We start from the raw sequence: 19,687 nt of genomic DNA, 5'->3' as shown, positions 1-19,687 counted from the left end.
CAGGCTGGGACAAGAAACATTTAATTAGGAGTCTGGGGGTTTGGCAGTACCCCAGTAGACTCATCATGCAGCCTCATGTACAGTGGGCATTGGGCCCACCCCGGGAGGGTGGCGGGGGGAGGCCTCATGGCAGCAAACAGGGCAGTGTGGCTTGAGCCCCCCCTCTGCTGGGGAGAAGTGGGGCAAGGTCTGTGGGATAGAAGAATCTGTGTCACTCTCACTGGATGGAGGGTGTGACTGAGCCCAGGATGAGTGGCGCTGGGCTGACACAACCGAGGGCACAAGAGGAGGCTCTGAGCTTGGGGGTAAGGGGACTGGCACCAGACAAAAGCAGCCTGCAAGGGAGAGGTCCTTTTCACACTTCCCACCCCATAGTAAGGCCTCCTTGCTACTTCACATCCCAGCCCAGACATCAGTCTGAGCTTTCCACCTTCCCTGTCTACCCCAGGATGTATTCTCCCACAGCTCTTTGTCCTGGACAAAGAAGACCCAACAAGAGGGGCCCCCCAAAACATCAGTTCTGTGCACTGCAGATTCCAGCAAGATGGGGTAAGGAAAATCAGTCCTTTGGGTGGGGCTCCTGGGGGAACTAGAACTGACAATCCCTTGGCTGGCTGTTCCTGGTGACGGAGGGAGTGGCGGACCAACAGTGAAATGGGTGTTGTTCTTCGTTGGATTTCTGTGTCCAGGATGTTCTTGGACACCCTCTTCTGGTAAACGAAGTGTGACGAGGCTGCTCTGTGGTGATGGGCTTCCTTGAAGAGACAGTCTCCTATTTGTCACCCCCTCCTCAGACCTCAGCCCTTCCGGGTTCTGTCCGCCCAGGTTTCAAGTAATGGGAGAGATTCCTGCAGAACTTTCCTGAGAATTGACGGAGTGATAGAGGTGGTGAGACCAAGAGATGGACTCAGGGCTCTCCTATGGCCCTGAGTCAGGGTAGAGAGCTAAGGGACAGGGATAGGCCCCCTCCCAAAGCCCCATTTGCAAAGGGGCAAACACACATAGACCCAAGCAAAGGCTCTGTGGACAGAGAGGGTGGGTCAGGCATGCAAAGGCATGTGGACAGTCTCTGGAAGACACAGCAAGGATCCTCCCCACGGTAGGACTCAGCATTACAAGGGGACTGGGCGTACCTGGGCACTGGGTGGACCTACCTTATTCCTTCCCACTTTCTCCTCCCTGCTCCCAAGTCCCAGAGTAGTATCAACCCATTCAAGGGCACCCTGCCCAAGAAATAAACCTTCCTCAGTGCAGAAGTTTCCTAAGCTGTGATGGGTGGCGCCTAGGAGAGAGGCAGAGGGAGGAAGGGCATGGCCAGGATGCCTGCTCCCTTCCTGGGCCAGAAGCAAGGGCCAGGCATGGGCAGGGGTGGCATCTGGGTTTTCTTGGCTTCCATCAGATCTCGGTCAGGGCGTCGGCTGGCACCAGGCCCCGTTTCTTGCCACTGCTGACGCGGATGAAGCCGTCAGCATCTTTGCTTCTGCCCACGCCCACACAGATCTGGATGGAAGACACACAGCTGAGGCCTGGCATGATCTACATCCCTGGCCCAAGTACTGCAGATGCCCCCAGGGGACCCACTCCCGAGGACAACGGGCCCCATGGGAGATGTGGATGGAGTCTTCTGGGCTGATGGGAGCAGATCCCATTCCCATGAAGGTGCAGAGTTCAGCATCAGGCCCTGGGCTCAGTGGGCACCAGGAAGCACTTCAGGGCTGACTCTGGAAATTAGCTGGTCCAATGTTCTTCCTTATATCCATTTCTCAGAGGAGGTAACAGAGGGAATAGAGCTCATCCACAATGACACAACAGGCCAGAGGCAGAATCAGCATTCAAATCCAAACTACTGGGCTTTTTTTTTTTTTTCTTCTGGTGCCAGTATTGGGGCTTAAACTCGGGGCTTTGGCCTCTCATTTAGCTCTACCACTTGAGCCAAATCCCCACTTTTGGGTTTTTGCTGGTTAACTGACAATAAGCATCTCATGGATGTTTCTGCCCTGGCTGGCTTTGAACTTTGACCCTTAGATTTCAGTCTCCTAGGTAGCTAGGATTATAGGTGTGAGCCACCCACACTCAACAAACTTCTGGACTCAACCCAGTGCTCCTGCGATGCCCCCGGGTCATTCAGCTCCCTGCCTCTATCAATCACCAGCCCTAATTTCTCACAGGGAATGATGGGAGGGCCCTGAAGTCTCTTCACTTCTAACCTGCTTTTCCTCCTATGTCAGGCCACAAAACCTTTCCCAGGGCACTCTTCCCTGTCTCTGCACCTCTCTCCCATGCTCTCAACAGGGCTTAAGCTAGCACCCCCGGTACCTACCTGGTTCTCCTTCAGGCTCATGTAACCCTGTTCCTTGTTCCCGGAGAAGGGCTGGCAGCAGCGCCAAACATTCTCTCCTGGCCTCACCCGCTGTACAAAATTGGCTGGGAAGAAGCCAACCCGGTCGCCGATCTTGCCCTGGGGATGAGGTTGGCCTTGAGCCTCAGTGCTACCCCCATGCCTTCTCTAGACCTAGTTCACACTCAGAGCCAATGCCATTATCCTCCAGATTCTGGGTTGTCATAATTCCAACCCTCAGCTGGTGCTTCTGAGATGGGAAGGGTATGAGCTGATCAGGGGACAAAACCGAGGCAAAGAGAGTCAAACTGTCAGCAAGGCCTCAGGGTTGGTCCTAGGCTTGGCCAGGCCTGTGGTCAGAAGGGAGGTTAGCTGGGCACCCATGGGCTCACTACTGTAAATCTAGCTACTCGGGAAGCTGAGATCCAGAGACTGCAATTCAAAGTCAGCCCTGGCAGGAAAGTCCATGAGGCTCTCATCTCCAGTTCACTAGCAAAAAGCCAGAAGTAGAGCTATGGCTCAAGTGATAGAGCACCAGCCTTGAGCAAAGTAAGGGACAGCACCCAGGCCTTAAGTACTGACAAAGACAGACAGATAGACAGAAACACACACACACACACACACACACACACACACACACACACACACACACACACACAGGTCTCTTTAGGACCCTGAGAAAAGCTGGGGGCAGAGCCTGCCAGAGTCCCTCCATGCCCCATTCTGTCAAGTTACCTTCCACCAATCTTCATTAGAGTCATCCACCAGCATAATCCGGTCTCCAGGCCTGGGGAGGACAGAGCTGGGGTAGCATCTAGGCAACTGGGCCCTCTGCATGCCCCTCAGCTGGGAGAGGAGCCTCAATATTCTTCGAGTGCACTGTGACCATAGGTACAGCAGGCGTTTCTCAAGGACAGCCCAGAAAGGGCTGCACCAGTCACTCTTATACCCTGGGTAGGTTGGGTGCCCGTCTGGGCTCAGCAGCCTCAAGTGTGCAAGAAGAAGATTCAAGAAAGTCCCCCACCCCATCATGTAGCCAGGGTAGCAAGGAATGGGAGGTAGATCCCTGCGGCTGGAGTCTGGCAGCTGTACCGTGGGGCCCAATCACAGAGAGGACTTACTGTAGAGCCAGGTCATTGTTCTCTTGGGGCATGAACTTGTACAGTGCAACGTAGGAGTACATGGGGCCTACATCCTTCCGCAGGGGCGGCCTGGGGAGCTGGGGGAGAAGCTCTGGGTCAGCAGTAAACATCACATTGGTTCTTCCCACTGCCCAGGCATTCTGGGCATGCTTTCCCCAATAATCATGAGGTAGGACATGATGGGTCCTATGTCAGTGATAGAAGTAAGATCCTCTAGCCAGGCTCTGGTGGCTCATGCCTGTCATTTTAGCTACTCAGGACGCTAAGATTTGAAGATCATGGTTCAAAGTCAGCTTAAGCAGGAAAATCCCTATGAGACTTTTTTTTTTTTTTGCCAGTCCTGGTGCTTGAATTCAGGTCCTGGGCTCTGTCCTTGAGTCTCTCTGTACTCAAGAATAGTGCCTCTACCACTTGAGCCAGTGCCACTACTGGCTTTTTCTTCTTCATTCTTTCTTTCTTTCTTTTTGTGGGTCATGGGGTTTGAACTCTGGGCCTGGGTGCTGTCCCTCAGCTCTTCAGCTCAAGGGGAGTGCTCTACCACTTGAGCCACAGCACCACTTCCTGTTTTCTGGTGGTTAATTGGAGATAAGAGTCTCACGGACTTTCCTGCCCTGGGTGGCTTTGAACTGTTATCCTCAGATCTCAGCCTCCTGAGTAGCTAGGATTACAGATGTGAGCCACTGGCACCCGGCTTTTCTTTCTTCCTTCCTTCCTTTTCTTCCTTCCTTCCTTTCTTTTCTTTCTTCTTTCTTTCTTTTCTTTCTTTCTTTCTTTCCTCCTTCCTTCCTTCCCTCTTTCTTTCTTTCTCTCTCTCACTCTCTCTCTTCTTTTTTTTCTTCCAGTCCTGGGGCTTGAGCTCTGGGCCTGGGCACTGTCCCTAAGCTTCTTTTGCTCAAAGCTAGCACTCTACCACTTGAGCCACAGCACCACTTTGGGCTTTTTCTATGTATGTGGTACTGAGGAATTGAATGCAGGGTTTCATGCATGCTAGGCAAGCACTTTACCACTCTACCACTAAGCCACATTCGTAGCACCTAGCTTTTTTTGAGTAGTTTACTAGAGATCAGAGTCTCCTGGCCTTTCCTACCTGGGCTGGCTTTGAACCTCAGATCTCAGCCACCTGAGTAGCTAGGATTACAGGTGTGCACCTGTAATCTTATCTCCAGTTAGCCACAAAAACAAAAAACAAACCTAAGAAACGGGTAGGTTTGTGGCTCAAAATGGTAGAGTGCTAGCTTTGACTTCAAGCTCCAAGACTGACAAAAAAAAAAAAAAAGACACTCTAGCAAGGTGGTACACACCTGTAATCCCAGCCCTCAGTAAACTGCAGCTAACCTGTGCTACATCACCTTCTGCCTGCTGTGCTTGTTCACTTTGAAAAGGATGGACTGGGCCTGGGAAGAAAAGACACTTTCTGCCTGCTGCACCCTGAAATTGCCTGCCCTTGTAGGAAGCAGGCAGGGTGAGAGGGATCTCCTCCACCCCCTGTGCCTCTAACTTTGACATTGCCTGTCCCTGAAGGCTTCAGGTAAGTGAGGGAGCAGTGAATGTTCTCCCCATCTATGGGCCAATGACAAGAACAACATGGACAGTGACAACAATGACACCCCTTTCCACTCCCCACTGATGAGGCTCTGGGCCAGCCTGGGCTCACCTGCTGTCCAGGGCTCTTCTCCTCTGGTCCTGATCCTTCACTCTCAGCTGGAGCTGTAAATACTAGACACACCAGGGTGGAGCCAAGGTATAAAACGGAGGGGAGAAGAGCAGAGCACCCTCCTCCCTGCCCCTCTGTCCTTCCCACCGCAGCTCACCGCTGTCCCCAGGTCCCTCCTCCGAGCTGCGGATGCTGCCTTCCCCATCCTCAGTCAGCTCATCCCGCTCACTCTGGGAACAGAGAGAAGAGAAGGCTCCATCGTGGGGTCTACTATCATGTTCAGACATTCCCTCCTTCTGGACTCCCCTTCTGTGCCCACCGTACCAGGCTCCGAGTGGGGGACTCAGATGTGCTGCTGAAGCTGGAGCGGTTCATAAGTGCCAGGGAGGTGCCATAGCGCAGGGTCTCATAGACTGGGTCCACCTTTCCACTGGTTCCTGTGGAGCATGCACCTTCAAAGGCCTGGCATCAGCTTCCAGTCTGGCTCCTCCCTGAAGGAGCCATTTCTAGTCCTGGTTGCCTGGTCAGGTCCTCTAGCTTAGCACGTTCCAGGCAGAGTCTCCATCTTATGCTTTACCCACCCCTCTAAGACCTCTTCATCCAGTGGTATCCCATGTCCTCCCACGGTGCCCATGCAGAGATCTGGAGCCTTCTTTACTCCTTGTTGCCCTTAGGAACCACGGCTATTTCAGCCCCTAATCCAATATCCTTAGACTCTGCCCACTTCTCTTCATCACCACTGCCTCTAGCCCAATCAAGCTTACCCGACTCTCCTGACAACTGCCATGGCTTCCAACCCAACTCTCTGCCTCCACTCCATCCCCTCCCATCTACACAGCAGCCAGAGGATCACCTAAAAACACATGATTTCTCTTAGAGGAGAGACTAAAAGACCATAAGAAAATGGACCACAAGGCCTGGCATCCTCAGTTCTTCTTTCATTACCTCCCTGCCTCTCGCTGTCTGTCTCAGGCCTCCCTCTGCTCACATGCCTTCCTCGGATCCTTTCATGTTTCCAGGCAGTCTTCCCTGACTGCAGATGGGCACAGAATGCATTTGATTCTCTTTATTCCCTAGTCTCATTCTGAGGCACTCATTGGATGGTGAGCAATAGATGATTGGTAGGGTTGTCTATTTCATGTCTAGTTCCTTTGTAGTTCATAAATGCCACCTTCTTCAGAGCTGTGTCCCAGTGTCTAGCATGGTGGCATTCAGCACAAGGGCATCCACAGAAGGGACATGGTAAGAATGCCAAGCAGACAGTGGCCAGTGGGACTCTGGCACCCATCTGAGGAATATATAGACTTCTCATCACACCACTTCTAGCATGGGCCCCAGGGGGGAAACTTACCAGTGGGTGGGGACTCTCTGCTCATGGCACAGGCTGGTGGTGGCTCGTGCACCAGGAGGGGAGAGCTGAAGTTACGGCGGAAGGAGGTGGACTGTGGCAAGAAGAGGCAGAGGAAGTCATGGCTTATGGAGAGCTTGGCCCTTCCCACAGCTAGGGAAAGCCTCACAGGAAGAACCAGCTTGGAGGGGTTCATTCACTCATATCTCCATATGATGCTCCCCCTGCCCCAGCTTACCGTCTTGCCTGGGCATTGCTGGTGAGAGATCTCCTCAGAGCACCAGAGATGGACACTGACTTTACATGTCTTACATCGTAAGCCTTGCTTGGAGTTTCCTGGGAAGAATTTGAGTTCAGTGAGAAGGGTTGGGCAAGGGTTGGCCAGTGAGGGCATGAGGAGAGAGCAGAGGTTGGGCACTGTCATGCCAGTCTTGAAACTTGGCACCTCTGCCTCATACAGTGTATAAAGTAACACTTAAAGCCAAGGTGTCTATGAACATAGAGCCACACTGGGCACATGGTCACCTCTCAGGACAATGCATTGATTTATTTTGTGCCACCGGGGATAGAACCCAAAGCCTTATACATATTATGCACCAAGCTACCCTCCAGCCCTTCATGATGCACATTTGTCTACAGAGAGAAACAGAGAGAGGGAGAGGTGTGGGGGGGAGCGAGCACAGTCAACACAGTTAGTGCTGGGGGGTGGGTGTGTGGAGCAAGACTCTAATATCAGGCTGTTCTATTCTCCACGGCCCACTGGATCCCTTCCCTTTGCCCACCACAGGGCCCAGGTGCCTACCTACAATGAGCTGATGGCATAGCTCGCAAGGACTGGCTCTCTTGAAGACATGTTCCTGGAAGCTGTGCAGCCTTACCGGTTTGAGTGGTGCCAGGGGGCGTGGGACAGGGCACGGGGACGGTGCTGGAGTGGGCAGACCTCTGTCTGTGGATGCAGGTGGTGGAGAAGGAGGGGGCAGTGGGGTTGGGGGTGTCAGCAGCACCTCGGTCGGGCACTTGAGTTCAGAGCCCGAGCGAAGGAAGAAGTTCTCCACACTCTTACTGCGGAGGATGGTCTTGAGAGAGAGGGAGCGCTTGAATCGCTGGAGCTGGGAGAAGAAGAAGAAGAGCTGTGAGTGGGAAGCAGTTGGGGGCTGCCCATGGCAGGATTCCTGCAGGGTGTTGCTTGTAGCAGCCAGCCGTGCAGAGGCCTAGAGCCAAGAGGAAGCACTAAGTGAGGCTCCTGTGTTCCAGCTTGCAGGAGCTAGGCAGGTAACCTTCAAAATCTTTAAGGGAGTTCTGTCCAGATGGGTACACAAGAAAGAGTGGCAAACCTATAGCTAGGGAATAGTGCCTGGTGTCCTCCAGCCAGTTGAGGCTGGCTGTAAGGCTAGCCAGGTTTACCCACCACCCCCACCTTTCCAAAAGAAATTATTTCGACTTTGTCAAGTGTGGTGATACATGCCTATCATCACAGTACTCAGAAGGCTGATAGGATATATACAAGACCCTGTCTCAAAAGCAAAACAAACCGAATGCCGGTGGCTCACGCTTGTAATCCTAGCTACTCAGGAAGCTGAGAGCTGAGGATCGAGGTTCAAAGCCAGCCCAGGGAAGGAAAGCCCGTGAGACTCTTATCTCCAATAAACCACTAGAAAACTGGAAGTGGCGCTGTGGCTAAATTGTTAGAGCATTCACCTTGAGCTGAAGAGCGCAGGGACAGAGCCCAAGCCTGAGTTCAAGCCCCACAACCGACCAAAAAAAAAAAAAAAAAAAGCAAAACAAGCCAGGTGCTGGTGGCTCATGCCTGTAATCCTAGCTACGCAGAGGCTGAGATCTGAGGATCACAGTTCAAAGCCAGCCCAGGCAGGAAAATCCGTGAGATTCTTATCTCCAATAAACCACAAGAAAACTGGAAGTGGGCTGGGAAGGTGGCTCAGTGGTAGAGCGCTTGCCTTGCATGCATGAGGCCCTGGGTTCGATTCCTCAGCACCACATAAGCAAAAAGAAAAAAGCCAGAAGTGGCGTGGCTCAAGTGGTAGAGTGCTAGCTAGCCTTGAGCTGAAGAGCTGAGGGACAGCGACCAGGCCCAGAGTTCAAGCCCCATGACCGGATCCAAAACAAAAAACAAACAAAAAAAAACCCTGGAAGTGGCACTGTGGCTCAAGTGGTAGATGGCTAGCCTTGAGCTGAAGAGCTGGGAGACAGCGCCCAGGCCCAGAGTTCAAGCCCCGTGTCCAACAAAAAACCAAAACCAAAACCAAAAAACTATTATTGAAATGGGATAGAAACAACTGAAAAGATTTTCTTTGCTCTTAGCAGAAAATAAAAAAATAAACTTTCTCTTTTACTTTGCTTTCTTCACTTAATTTTATTTTGGAAATCATTCTAGACAAATGCATAAGGAGTTTCATCATTCTTTTTTTTTTTTTCAGTCATGGGGCTTGAACTCTGGGCCTGGGTTTTGTCCCTGAGCTCTTCAGCTCAAGGCAAGCACTCAACCACTTGAGCCATAGCACTACTTCTGGTTTTCTGGTGGTTAACTGGAGATAAGAGTCTCACAGGGACTTTCCCGCCCAGGCTGGCTTTGAACCACGATCCTCAGATCTCAGCCCCCTGAGATGTGAGTGCCCGGCTCATCATTCTTTTTTTTACGGTCACATATCATTTCATTGCCTGAATGAACTATTAGTCAAGTTAAAACAAAACATAGGGACTCCATAGCTTCTGCCTGTAATCCTACTCAGAAAGCTGAGCTCTGGAGATCAAGTCTAATGACCATTCTCTTTACCTACTCAATACCTTCCCTCTCTGGCCAAGCCAGCTTTTCTGTAGGAAGTCCATGAATAGAACCACTTCCTCCTCCTGTGACCACTGCACCTACTCCAGGACCAATCTGCATTACAGCTCCAATCAGGTTGCACCTGTCATCTACTTTTTTTTTTGGTTGGTCATAAGGCTTGAACTCTGGGCTTGGGCTCTATGCCTGCGCTCTTCAGTTCAAGGCGAGCGCTCTACCACTTGAGCCACAGTGTTCACTTCCGGCTGTCTAGTGGTTTATTGGAGATAAGAGTCTCATGGACTTTCCTGCCCAGGCTGGCTTTGAACCTCTATCCTCAGATCTCAGCCTCCTGAGTAGCTAGGATTACAGGCGTGAGCCACCGGTGCCTGGCTTGTCATCTACTTTTTGTTTCCTCTGGAGACTGTGAGTTCCTCAAGGGCAGGCACTGCCACCTCAAATCCCTATAGAGGGCCTCAATATACAGTAAGGGCTCAGTGTGCCTCTCCTGGATACCTGATGAGCAAGTGGCTGTTTGACACTTTGTGGGGGGTGGGGGAGTGGGTACGTGCACATGTGTGTGTACGTGCCAGTACTAGGGCTTGAACTCAGGGCCAGTTTTTTGGTTTTTTGCTCAAGGCTGGTGTAATACCACTTGAACCACATCTCCACTTCTAGCATTTTGCTGATTAATTGGAGATAAGAGTCTCACAGACTTTCCTACCCAGGCTGGCTTTGAACTGTGATCTTCAGATCTCAGCCTTGTGTGTAGCTAGGATTACAGGTGTAAGCAACTAGCATCTGACTCAAGTGGCTTCCATCTTACATGGAGCTCACATGACCAAAGTTCTGGGTCAATTCACCAGTGAACCTAGCATTCTTTCCATTGCTTACCCACACATAACCTTACTGAGTCTTCCCAGAACAAGATGTGGAGGCCTTCCTTCCCAGAGCCTCACCCCTCTTTCCTCCTGTTGGAAGCTGTTTTACCCCCTGCCCACTAGGGATAGAAAAGCAGAGGGGCAGAGGGTGGGGGACAACACAGGTTTGGCTGCAGACAAAGGATCTTGGCTAGGGTTTCCAATTGGCATGCCAGGCAGCCTGTGTGTTATGGCTGCCTGCCTGGCACCTGTGCCAAAAAGATGGAAGTAGTGGCCCCTCCAGTGTCTAGGAGGCAGTAGGCAGTAAGATGGAAGGGAAGCAGAGGGGATGTTTGGACACAAGGCAGGCACTGGTGTGCCAGCTGGGAGGCCAGGGCCCTGGGGTATCTGGCACATTAAATTGCTCAGCTCCTTCCAAGCCCAGCTTCCTGGACAGCACTGTGGGCTTCTTTGTGCATCTGTGAGAATCAGGGCCCTGGGCCCCAGATGCCTGGGCACAGGAGTAGAGACAAAGTGCCAGGGAGACAATTAAGGAGAAAACAAATGCCAGGTTAGGTGGTGGCCATTTACGACCAAATATGACTACGGGCTTTGATGAGCCCCGAGAGATCAGTAAATCTCCCATTGTTCTGCCCAGGGGTCTCAGACATATAGCACATGGGAGGTTAGACTAGGGAGACATGCTCAGGCAATGATGAGAAAATCAATCTGTTTCCTGAACATAAATCATTCTACTTCCTTTCTGTGAATCTCAGTTTCCCCACATCTAAGATAGAAGAGGCAGGATGAGATACTCTCTGGGCAATACAAAACTCTGAGTTCAAATAAACCCAGAGAATGTACATGAGAGGCTGTCTTTGTCAGATCACTAGAATTGAACTAGAACTTTCTATGCAGCATCCCATTAATTTTTTTTTTTTTTTTGGTTGGTTGTGGGGCTTGAACTCTGGGCCTGGGAGCTATCCTTGAGCTGAAGAGCTCTACCACTTGAGCCACAGCGCCATTTCCCAACCCGTTAATCTCTTTGTGTGTATGTGTGTGTGTGTGTGTGGCGGGGGGAATCTGAGGCTTGAATTCAGGGCCTGGCTGCCATCCCTTAGTTTTTTGTTTTGTTTTGTTTGCTCAAGTCTAGCATTCTGCCACTTGAGCCTCATCTCCACATCTGGCTTTTAGATGGTTAACGAGATAAGAGGAGTCTCAAGAATTTTTATGCCCAGGATGATTTTAAACTGTGATGCTCTGAGCTCAACCCCTTGGGTAGCTAGAATTACAGGCATGAGCCACCAGCGCCTGGCTGATGCTCCCCTCTGAGGTAATGACCATTATTGCCCCACTTTTCAGATGAGCAACGGAGGCTCAGAGGGCTTAAATCACTTTTGCATGACTTGTCTGGTAACCACTAGAGTCAGAACTGGAATTTTCACATGGCCCTGGCTGCTGGACCCAAATGACCAAGAGCATCTGTCTGCTCTGGGAGCCACCTGCCATCCTTGCCCTCAGCTGTGCTATAGGCTGGCCCACCAGGTCTGTGAAGGCATTTAGGGCTAGAAGGGGGTTGTGGGCTTGTCCCCCACCTCTCCTTTGGATGGCTGTTGGTGACCTCTTGCACACCCTCTCTTGGGATGGCCATTCTATCTTTGGGCAGCTACAATGTCTTGAAAGCATAGAGCTGAAACCAGCCCCCTTGTGACTTTGGACAAACAACTCCTCTCTTGGCTCCAACAATGATCACTCCCTCTTAGACACACGAGCCCTTCTGATACAGTGATTGTTGTGGAATGAGACTGTAAGCCTCCCCACTCTCCAGCCTGTGCTCTTTCCTGGTATACCCCTCCCTGGATCTCAGTGCCAACAGCCACCTCTGCAGGGTACCAGAGGCCTCTAGAACAGAATGTTCTCCAGCACTAGAGCAGTCTCAACTCTGCCTGCCCACTCCCTGGCTCAGCTGTGGGCCTTACATCCCAGGAGGGCAGAGAAGTGAAAAAATGACATGCCACCTGGGGTGGCTGGCAGTTGGCTAGGGCTGTGGCCCAGAGGCAAGACAGGGACACCTGTGCCAAGTGGTTTGATGCCTGCCCACTTTAGTGGTATCTGGCTTGGCAACTCTGCTAAATGAGGTATTCTTGTTCCTGGGTCTCTTAGTCCTGAAGAGGATCTTTCCCCATCTTACCTCTCTCTCTCTCTCTCTCTGAATGTTAGTACTGGAGCTTGAACTCGGGGCCTTGCATTCTCACTTAACTCTTTCACCCAAGTCTGGTGCCTTACCATTTGATCCACAGCTCTAGTTCTGGCATTTTTCTGGTTAATGGAAGATAAGCTTCAACAGCAATCCTCAGATCTCAGTCACATGAGTAGCTAGGATTTCAGGTATGAGGCACCAGTGCCTGGCTTAGCTATTTTTTTCGGTATCTCCACTGCCCTGGGACCCATTCCTTGGCATGTACTCTGGCAACTTGGCCTGCACAGACCCTATTCCTTCATATTGTACTTACAGTCTGTCTGACTTGGAACCTAGGCTACCAGGTCTGTCTTTTGGAACCTGCTCCAGAGCCAGGGGCTGACCTCATCTTCCCCTACCTCATCACTCCCCGAAGGCCCCTTCTTTCCTCAATTTCCCACAGCCTCTCCTGAAAGGACACTAGGCAGCTGGCAGTGGGTGGAGGCGGATGTGGCGCAAGCTGACTCAGATGACAGAGCTGGCATGGCAGGGTCCTCCCAGGGATGGCATCAAAAAGGGTGATGAGCAGGCCCAGTGTAGTAAGATGGTTGGAGACCCAAACTGGAGGAAGATCCACTAAGAAGATCACTGAATTGGTAGGTTACAGGGCTGCAACCCTGACTTAAGAGTCAGGCAGAGGTTGGGCTCAGTCTGGCAAGAAATGCCAGGTGGCACCAAACTAATAAATAAGCCTGGAATGTTAGCTTCATTGCCTCATGGCATCAGTTCTCTTGTACCCACTTCACACTGAGCTGGATGGGCAGTAACCATCCCCTTTCTCTTCCATCTCCCTCCCCCTAGAGTCTGGGGACACAAAGCCCTTTGGGTCTGACTGAGCAAGGACCCTGATTTCTCTCCCTGTCCACCTCTGCCTTGCTGAATAGCTTCCCCTGATGTTCCCACAGCCCAGGGTAGTGTGTGTGTGTGTGTGTGTGTGTGTGTGTGTGTGTGTGTGTGTGTGTGTGTGTGTGTGTGTGTGCGCGCGCGCGCGCGCGCGTGCGCATGCGTGAGTGCGTGCATGTTTGCACACCAGTGAACTCAGGACCTAGGCACTGTTCTTAAGTCCCCCTGCCCCCCCAGCTCCACTTCTGGCTTTTTGGTGGTTAGCTGGAGATAAGAGTCTCATGGAGGGGGCTGGGAAGGTGGCTCAGTGGTAGAGTGCTTGCCTTGCATGCTTAAGGCCCTGGGTTCGATTCCTCAGCACCACATAAGCAAAAAGAAAAAAGCCGGAAGTGGCGCTATGGCTCAAGTGGTAGAGCGCTAGCCTTGAGCTGAAGAGCTGAGGGACAGCGCCCAGGCCCAGAGTTCAGGCATCACGACTGGACCCAAAAAAAAAAAAAAGTCTCATGGACTTTTCTGCCCAGGACTAGCTTTGAACCACAATCCTCAGATCTCAGCCCTCCTTAGCTAGGATTATAGGCATGAGCTCTGGGCACCTGGTTTGTTGTCATTTTTTAATCTTTCATATATGTGAAGGGAGTCCAAAGGGCCAGGGCTCCAACTGGCCTAGTACAAAGGGGTCAGGCCAAATGTGCAATCCCTCTCCTCTGTTTCATGGACCTCTGTGGCTCAGACCCGGAGCTGATGACATTGGAGGGTCCTTGTGTAAGTAGGAGTGAGGCAGGGATCTGCCAGGCCCTGACCCCCGCCTCCCCACATTGCTGAGCTTGCAGCCTGCAGGACTGCTGAGGTGGCACTGCATTCCTGCCTGCCTGCTTGCCTTGGAGAGCTCCTGAGGGACCAGCCGGCCGGAGGAGGCAGACCTTGGAATGGGGAGCCTTGGGAAGCTCCAAGTCCCTGGGAAGCAAGCAAGGAATTGTATGTCTGCCCACGGTGACTACAGGGCAGCCAAAGAGGTCAGGGATATTGGAACTCAGGGTGTGGCTCAACTCCAAGGATTCTGCTTGACAGAAGCTGTCACAAATAACCAGGAACTTATTCACCCCCGCCCCCAACACTTCATTCCTTTCCCAGGAGAGATGTGGCTCTATAAGGGGGACTTGATTGTGAAGGGCCAGAGTCTCATTTTCAGAAGGCAGCAGCAGGTCAAGTGTACCCTGAAGGCTTGAACATGGAGACCCACTGGGTCTCCTGGTTCAGAGATAGAAAGAAACTGAGAGGCCTCCTGCAGACAGGACTCTAGTCCTGTTCACCTCTCCTTGGTCACTTCCTTGATGACCTTGACCTTGACTTAACCTCTCATTGTGAGTAGCAGTCCCATGGAATGGGGAGAAAAGGGCATCACAGGAAGAGGTCTAGCTAGATGAGCTAGTGGCACTGGACAACTCAAGACCGCACCCATTTCTGGTCTTCGTGGCTCCTTTCTTCTGGATACCCAGAGCAGGAGGAAAAAAAAAAAAAACCAAAACAATGCAAAACATCAGGAGAGAAGGAAGGAGGTCTTGGCCTGAAGTCTGGGGTGGGGCGTGAGGGGAAGAGGTGCAGGGGGCATCCTGGACACGGCCTCTGCTCTTTTCCATCCCCAGCCCCACTCAGGTTGCTTCCTGCAGAACTTCTTGGGTACCTAGAACTTGGGGATGGATTAGACAGATTAAGAGAGGAGGGGGGCTGAATGTGAGCATAGGCCTCCCCCACCCCCCTGACTGTCTTTCAATGCCTGGAGTCTGGGCTCCGCCTGTCTTCACTGGGGAATAATTTATTCATTGCGACTCCCGCAGGAGTAACAATCATACATAATTAGGGTTAATTATGACATTCATTAATTAGGATGACTTCTCCTTTTGCTCCTGCCCGCCCTCCTCCCCTCACCCTGCTCCCGGGGTGGGGGTGGGGGGTGGGGCTGCTTTTCTCGCAGCGGCTCGGAAGCCGCAACGACACCCCGGGTCCCTGGCCTGCGACGGAGTGCCCGCGCTGCCGCAGCCCCGGGGCGCCCGCCCGGCGAGCCGCAGCCCCCGGGTCCCCCCGAACCCAACCCGGCGGGGAGCGGGAATCCGAGCCCGCGGTGGGTGTGAGAGAGGCGCGCGGGAACTCAGCACGTAGGGACGCGGAGAGAAACCGCGCGAGAGGCACGCAGAGGACGCCAGGGCAGGGACAGACGGTTGTAGAGACAATTCCCAGAGACGCGACTGAGCGACGGAGCTGCAGACAGGGGTGGCGGCCCCGGGAGGGGGTGCGTCTCGCACGCACACCCGCGCGCGTACACCGGCCCACACCCGCTACACACGGCCACACTCGCTGCGCCTCCGCCGCGCCGCTTCCCTCCAACAAAGCCGAGTTGCGGCCGCCCGGGAGGGGGCGAGACGCGTCCGCTGCTGCGCGCGTCCCGGCGCGTGTGGTTGGGGTGGTGGTGGTGGGGAGAGGGTCCTTGACACCCCGCGTCGCGAGCCCACTCCCCTCCCCCGCCCCGCCGCGGCTCGCAGTCTTGGGGATCACGCGGGCGTCCGTGACCCCAAGGCTCCGAAGCCCACGGCGGCCCGCGCATCCCCGGAGGAGAGCGCCCGGCCAGGGGCGTCCCGGGCGGGGGGGCCAGGCCCGGCGCGCCCCCCTTCCCCCGACTTGCCTTGGTTTCCTGGAGGGCGGAGACGGTCCCCGGGGGGGTGTGGGTGGCCGCGTCATCCGGCTCGTTCTCCTTCTCGCTCATTTCGGTCATGGTTGTCGGGGGTGGGGGGGAACCGGAGAAGCGAGGGTGCGGAGACCCGACGGCAGGCCGGCCCAGGGCAGGGTGCGGGCGACGGGCGTCTCTACGGGACTCTGAAGCCTTCCTCCAGAGGCTGCCCCCCGAGGAACCCCGGGAGAAACCCGCCCAGGCAGAGCAGCCCCCCCAGCCCCGGGCTCTGGTGGAGAAAGTTGCCGAGGTGGCGAGTGCGGGGAGCCGCGGGAGACGGACGACCCCCGGCCGACAGGACCGAGGGTCCGCAGAGGAGGCTGCTCACCGCCGAAGGAGGGGGGAAGCGGGGATGTGGGGATGAGCCGAAGGAAGGAGCGACGGAGCTGTCCGTGTCCGGCCCGCTCCGCCGTCCTCTGCGCCCGCCCCCCATCCTCCTCCCCCCCCCTCCCCGCCGGCCCCAGCCCAGCACCCCGCGGCCCCTCCGCCCAGTCCTCGCCTCCCAACTTTGATTTAGGAGGTCGCCTGGTCCCTCCCCCTTCCTCCGCCGCGCCCCCGCGCTGCTATGCAAATCAAGACTCGCAGCCATTGGCTGCCGCGGTGGCCAGGAGGGCCAGCTGGGCGGAGTCTGGGGGGGCTCGACAAGACGGGGCGGGGCTTGGAGGAAAAAGAAGTGGTGGGGGTTGCTTGACAACGAACCCCACATCCCCGAGATGAGGGGTGCACGTAACATGACTTGAAGGAAGGCAGGGGTCTGGATGGGGTTGTGGGGAGGGGGAAGGCAGGAAATAGATATATAGGTTTTGAGGCTGCGGCAGAATAGCTGAGATCGAAGTTATATTTCCTGATAGTGCAGGAGGAAGATGCTTGGCGAACGAAAAATAAGGGAATCATCCACTCCATTAACTTGATGCCTATCTGGCCTGGAGAGAGAAACTTCCAGATACCTGTATTAGAGCATAGGGTCTCCTGAGGAAGAGAGGATTTTTTGAATCAGAGTTTCACTATATAACCCAGAAGCTCACTATGTAGCCCAGAAGCTCCCGCCTTACTGTCCCTAGAGCTAGGATTACAGGCATGTACCACCGCACCCCTCAAATGGATAGACAACTTAAGGTTGGAGATGTGGCTCCGTTGGTAGAGCGCTAGCCCGTGAACATCAATTACTGAGTGTGAGTCCATCTTGGACCTAAAAAAGAAGACAACTTAAACTGGCATTGATGGGTCTTGCCTATAATCCTGGGCTATACAGGAAGCTAAGATCTGGAGGATCATAGTTTGAAGCCAGCCTGATCAGAAGAATTCTCCAGACTTTGTTGCCAAAATAACCAGCAAAAGGCTAGCCTGGATGCATGGTGCAAGCAGTACAGTGCCAGCAAAGCAAGTATGAGTCCTTGAGTTCAAACCTCAACAATGAATAAAACAAAACTTAATGAGCCAAAAACCAAGATTGGCAATGTTTCCTTGTGGAAATCAGGACAACTATAATCCTTTCCATTCTTGCTGTATGGGTTTTAGCAGAGCCAATGACCTCTATCCTCAAACCTCTGGTCTCTTTTGTTGTTGTAGTTCCTGTCCTGGGGCTGGAACTCAAGTCCTGAGTGCTGTCCCTAAGCTTTTTGCTTATGGCTGATACTCTACCACTTGAGCCACACCTCCTCCACTTCTGGCATTTTATTTATTCTTTTATTTATTCATTTTTGTTGGTCGTGGGACTTGAACTCTGGGCCTAGGCACTGTCCCTCAGCTCTTCAGCTTAAGGTTAGGACTCCACCACTTGAATCATAGCACCACTTCTGATTTTCTGGTGGTTTATTGGAGATAAGAATCTCATGGACTTTCCTGCCCAAGCTAGCTTTGAACCACAATCCTCAGCTCTCAGCCTTCTGAGTAGTAAGGATTACAGGCATGAGCCACTGGCACCCGACTTCTTTTTTTTTTTTTTTTTTTTTTTGTAGTCAGTTTATTGGAGATAAGAGTCTTGTGGACTTTCTTACCTGCACTGACTTCAAACTGTGATCCTCAGATCTCAGCCATTTGAGTAGCTAGGATTACAGGTGTAAGCCACCAATGCCCAGCTCAAGTTAGAAGCATCTTTAAGATATACCTTCCTAAAGATCCTGGCACCGCTGGAGTTAGATCAGAAATACCGGGGAAGAAGTTTTCACACTCAAAGGTGCCCTCCCCCATCTGGTCTAAAGATGCTTCCTCTAAAGCTTAGTGACAACCTAAGATGGATTTTCCCAATTCCTCCCTCATCTCTAGCCCCTTCAGGTCCCAACCAATAGCTCTAGCTTCATCTCTTGGCTTATCCAAGGAAAGGAGATGAGCTGGGTGTGGGTGGAGAGGTTTCTGGGTTTTAGCCTGCCTCTTCCTTTACCACATGTGGGTGGTGGCAGTCAGGGGAACCTGTGGTGATAATTTTCCTGCTATATGTGAGCCCTGAAGGACAGAGCTGACTGACCCCCTCTGTCAGCCATCCACAGGACCATTGGCCTCTCAAGCATGAGCTCATATTGAAGCACTGCTCAGGTTACTGTGTCCAGGAATAGAGATTTATTTGCTAGTGGCAGAAGTAGGACAAGGGCAGACAGTGAGTGTTCAGTGGTGTGGGGGCTTGGTCCCCTCCTCCTCCAGATCTAGTGCCCCTGCAGTCTGCCTTTGACTCCTGGCTTTCCTGAAAGGAGCTGGGGTGGAGCCTGAGCTCATTCTGCAAGCTCAGCCCACAAACCCATCGCACCAAAGACCCACTCACTACCAGCTGTCTAAGAACCCCCATCTCCTCTGAAGGTTTTCTTTCTCTCCTGCTAGCCAGCCCAGCCCAATTTCCCCTCTCTTGGGCAGCTCAGGATACTTAGAGCACCCTGACATAGCAATTCATCCGTCCCAGGTTGGAACAATCAGGGGCTTTTTCAGTGTTTGGAGATTTTGTTTTGGAGATGGTACTTTTGTTTCTCCTCAATGAGTTAGGGCCTTGATTCTTTTTAAAAAAATTTTTTTATTGAGATTAGGTGATTACATAAATTTCACATATTTCACAATATTGTGGAATAGTGATACTTAAAGTTACAAACACATTTTAACCTTCACAAGGCAAATTGTCATTATCATGGTCTATAAAGTTTGTGAATTCTATGAGCTTTGACAATACAACTATTTCTTCCACAGGTGATATGTACATTTCTTTTCTTTTGCTTAGTGTAAGCTGTTCCCTCTTTCCCTCTCATTCCCTCAGGCCTTGATTCTTAGGGTCTAAATCCTAGACCCTAAACTGGGTGCTGGGGGGCTCACGCCTATAATCCTAGATACGGAAGTGGCGCTGTAGCTCAAGTGGTAGAGCGCTAGCTTTGAGCTGAAGAGCTGAGGGACAGTGCCCAGGCCCAGAGTTCAAGCCCCACGACCGACAAAAAAAAAAAGTACTTGCTATAATCCTAGATACTCAGGAGGCTGAGATCTGAGGATCACAGTTCAAAGCCAGCCTGGGCAGGAAACTCTGTGAGATTCTTATCTCTAATAAACCACTCAGAAAACCAGAAGTGGCATTGTGGCTCAAGTGGTAGAGCACTTGCCTTGAGCTGAAGAGCTGAGGGATAAGCGTCCAGGCCCCAAGTTCAAGCCCTACGACTGACAATAAATAAATAAAAAATAAAAATAAAATAAAACCTAGACCCTAGGTTGATTGTGTAACAAGTCTTTTAAAGCCTGATTTGGGCATCAGAAAGATGGTGACTGTGCCATTGTCTGCCATCCAATCCTTGCCAC

General features: G+C 52.5%; 1 protein-coding gene across 1 annotated transcript; it reads right to left on the bottom strand.

Annotated features, from left to right (window-relative positions):
• Positions 1-3: 3 nt before the first annotated feature.
• Stac2 (SH3 and cysteine rich domain 2) lies at positions 4-16,452 on the bottom strand. The gene is made up of 11 exons (XM_042674152.1): positions 15,881-16,452; positions 7,285-7,591; positions 6,721-6,818; positions 6,486-6,576; positions 5,459-5,571; positions 5,292-5,364; positions 5,135-5,196; positions 3,460-3,557; positions 3,074-3,125; positions 2,321-2,458; positions 4-1,500 (listed from the first exon to the last, which is right to left on the bottom strand). The coding sequence occupies exons 1-11, from the start codon at positions 15,968-15,970 to the stop codon at positions 1,396-1,398; spliced, it is 1,227 nt and encodes a 408-aa protein (XP_042530086.1). The 5' UTR covers positions 15,971-16,452; the 3' UTR covers positions 4-1,395.
• Positions 16,453-19,687: the final 3,235 nt, after the last annotated feature.

Source organism: Dipodomys spectabilis, unplaced genomic scaffold (genome assembly GCF_019054845.1).
Source record: "Dipodomys spectabilis isolate Male_0828 unplaced genomic scaffold, ASM1905484v1 ptg000018l, whole genome shotgun sequence".
Classification (NCBI taxonomy): domain Eukaryota; kingdom Metazoa; phylum Chordata; class Mammalia; order Rodentia; family Heteromyidae; genus Dipodomys; species Dipodomys spectabilis.
Note: the sequence above shows the minus strand (reverse complement) of the source record. Positions and strands in the feature narration are given on the sequence as shown.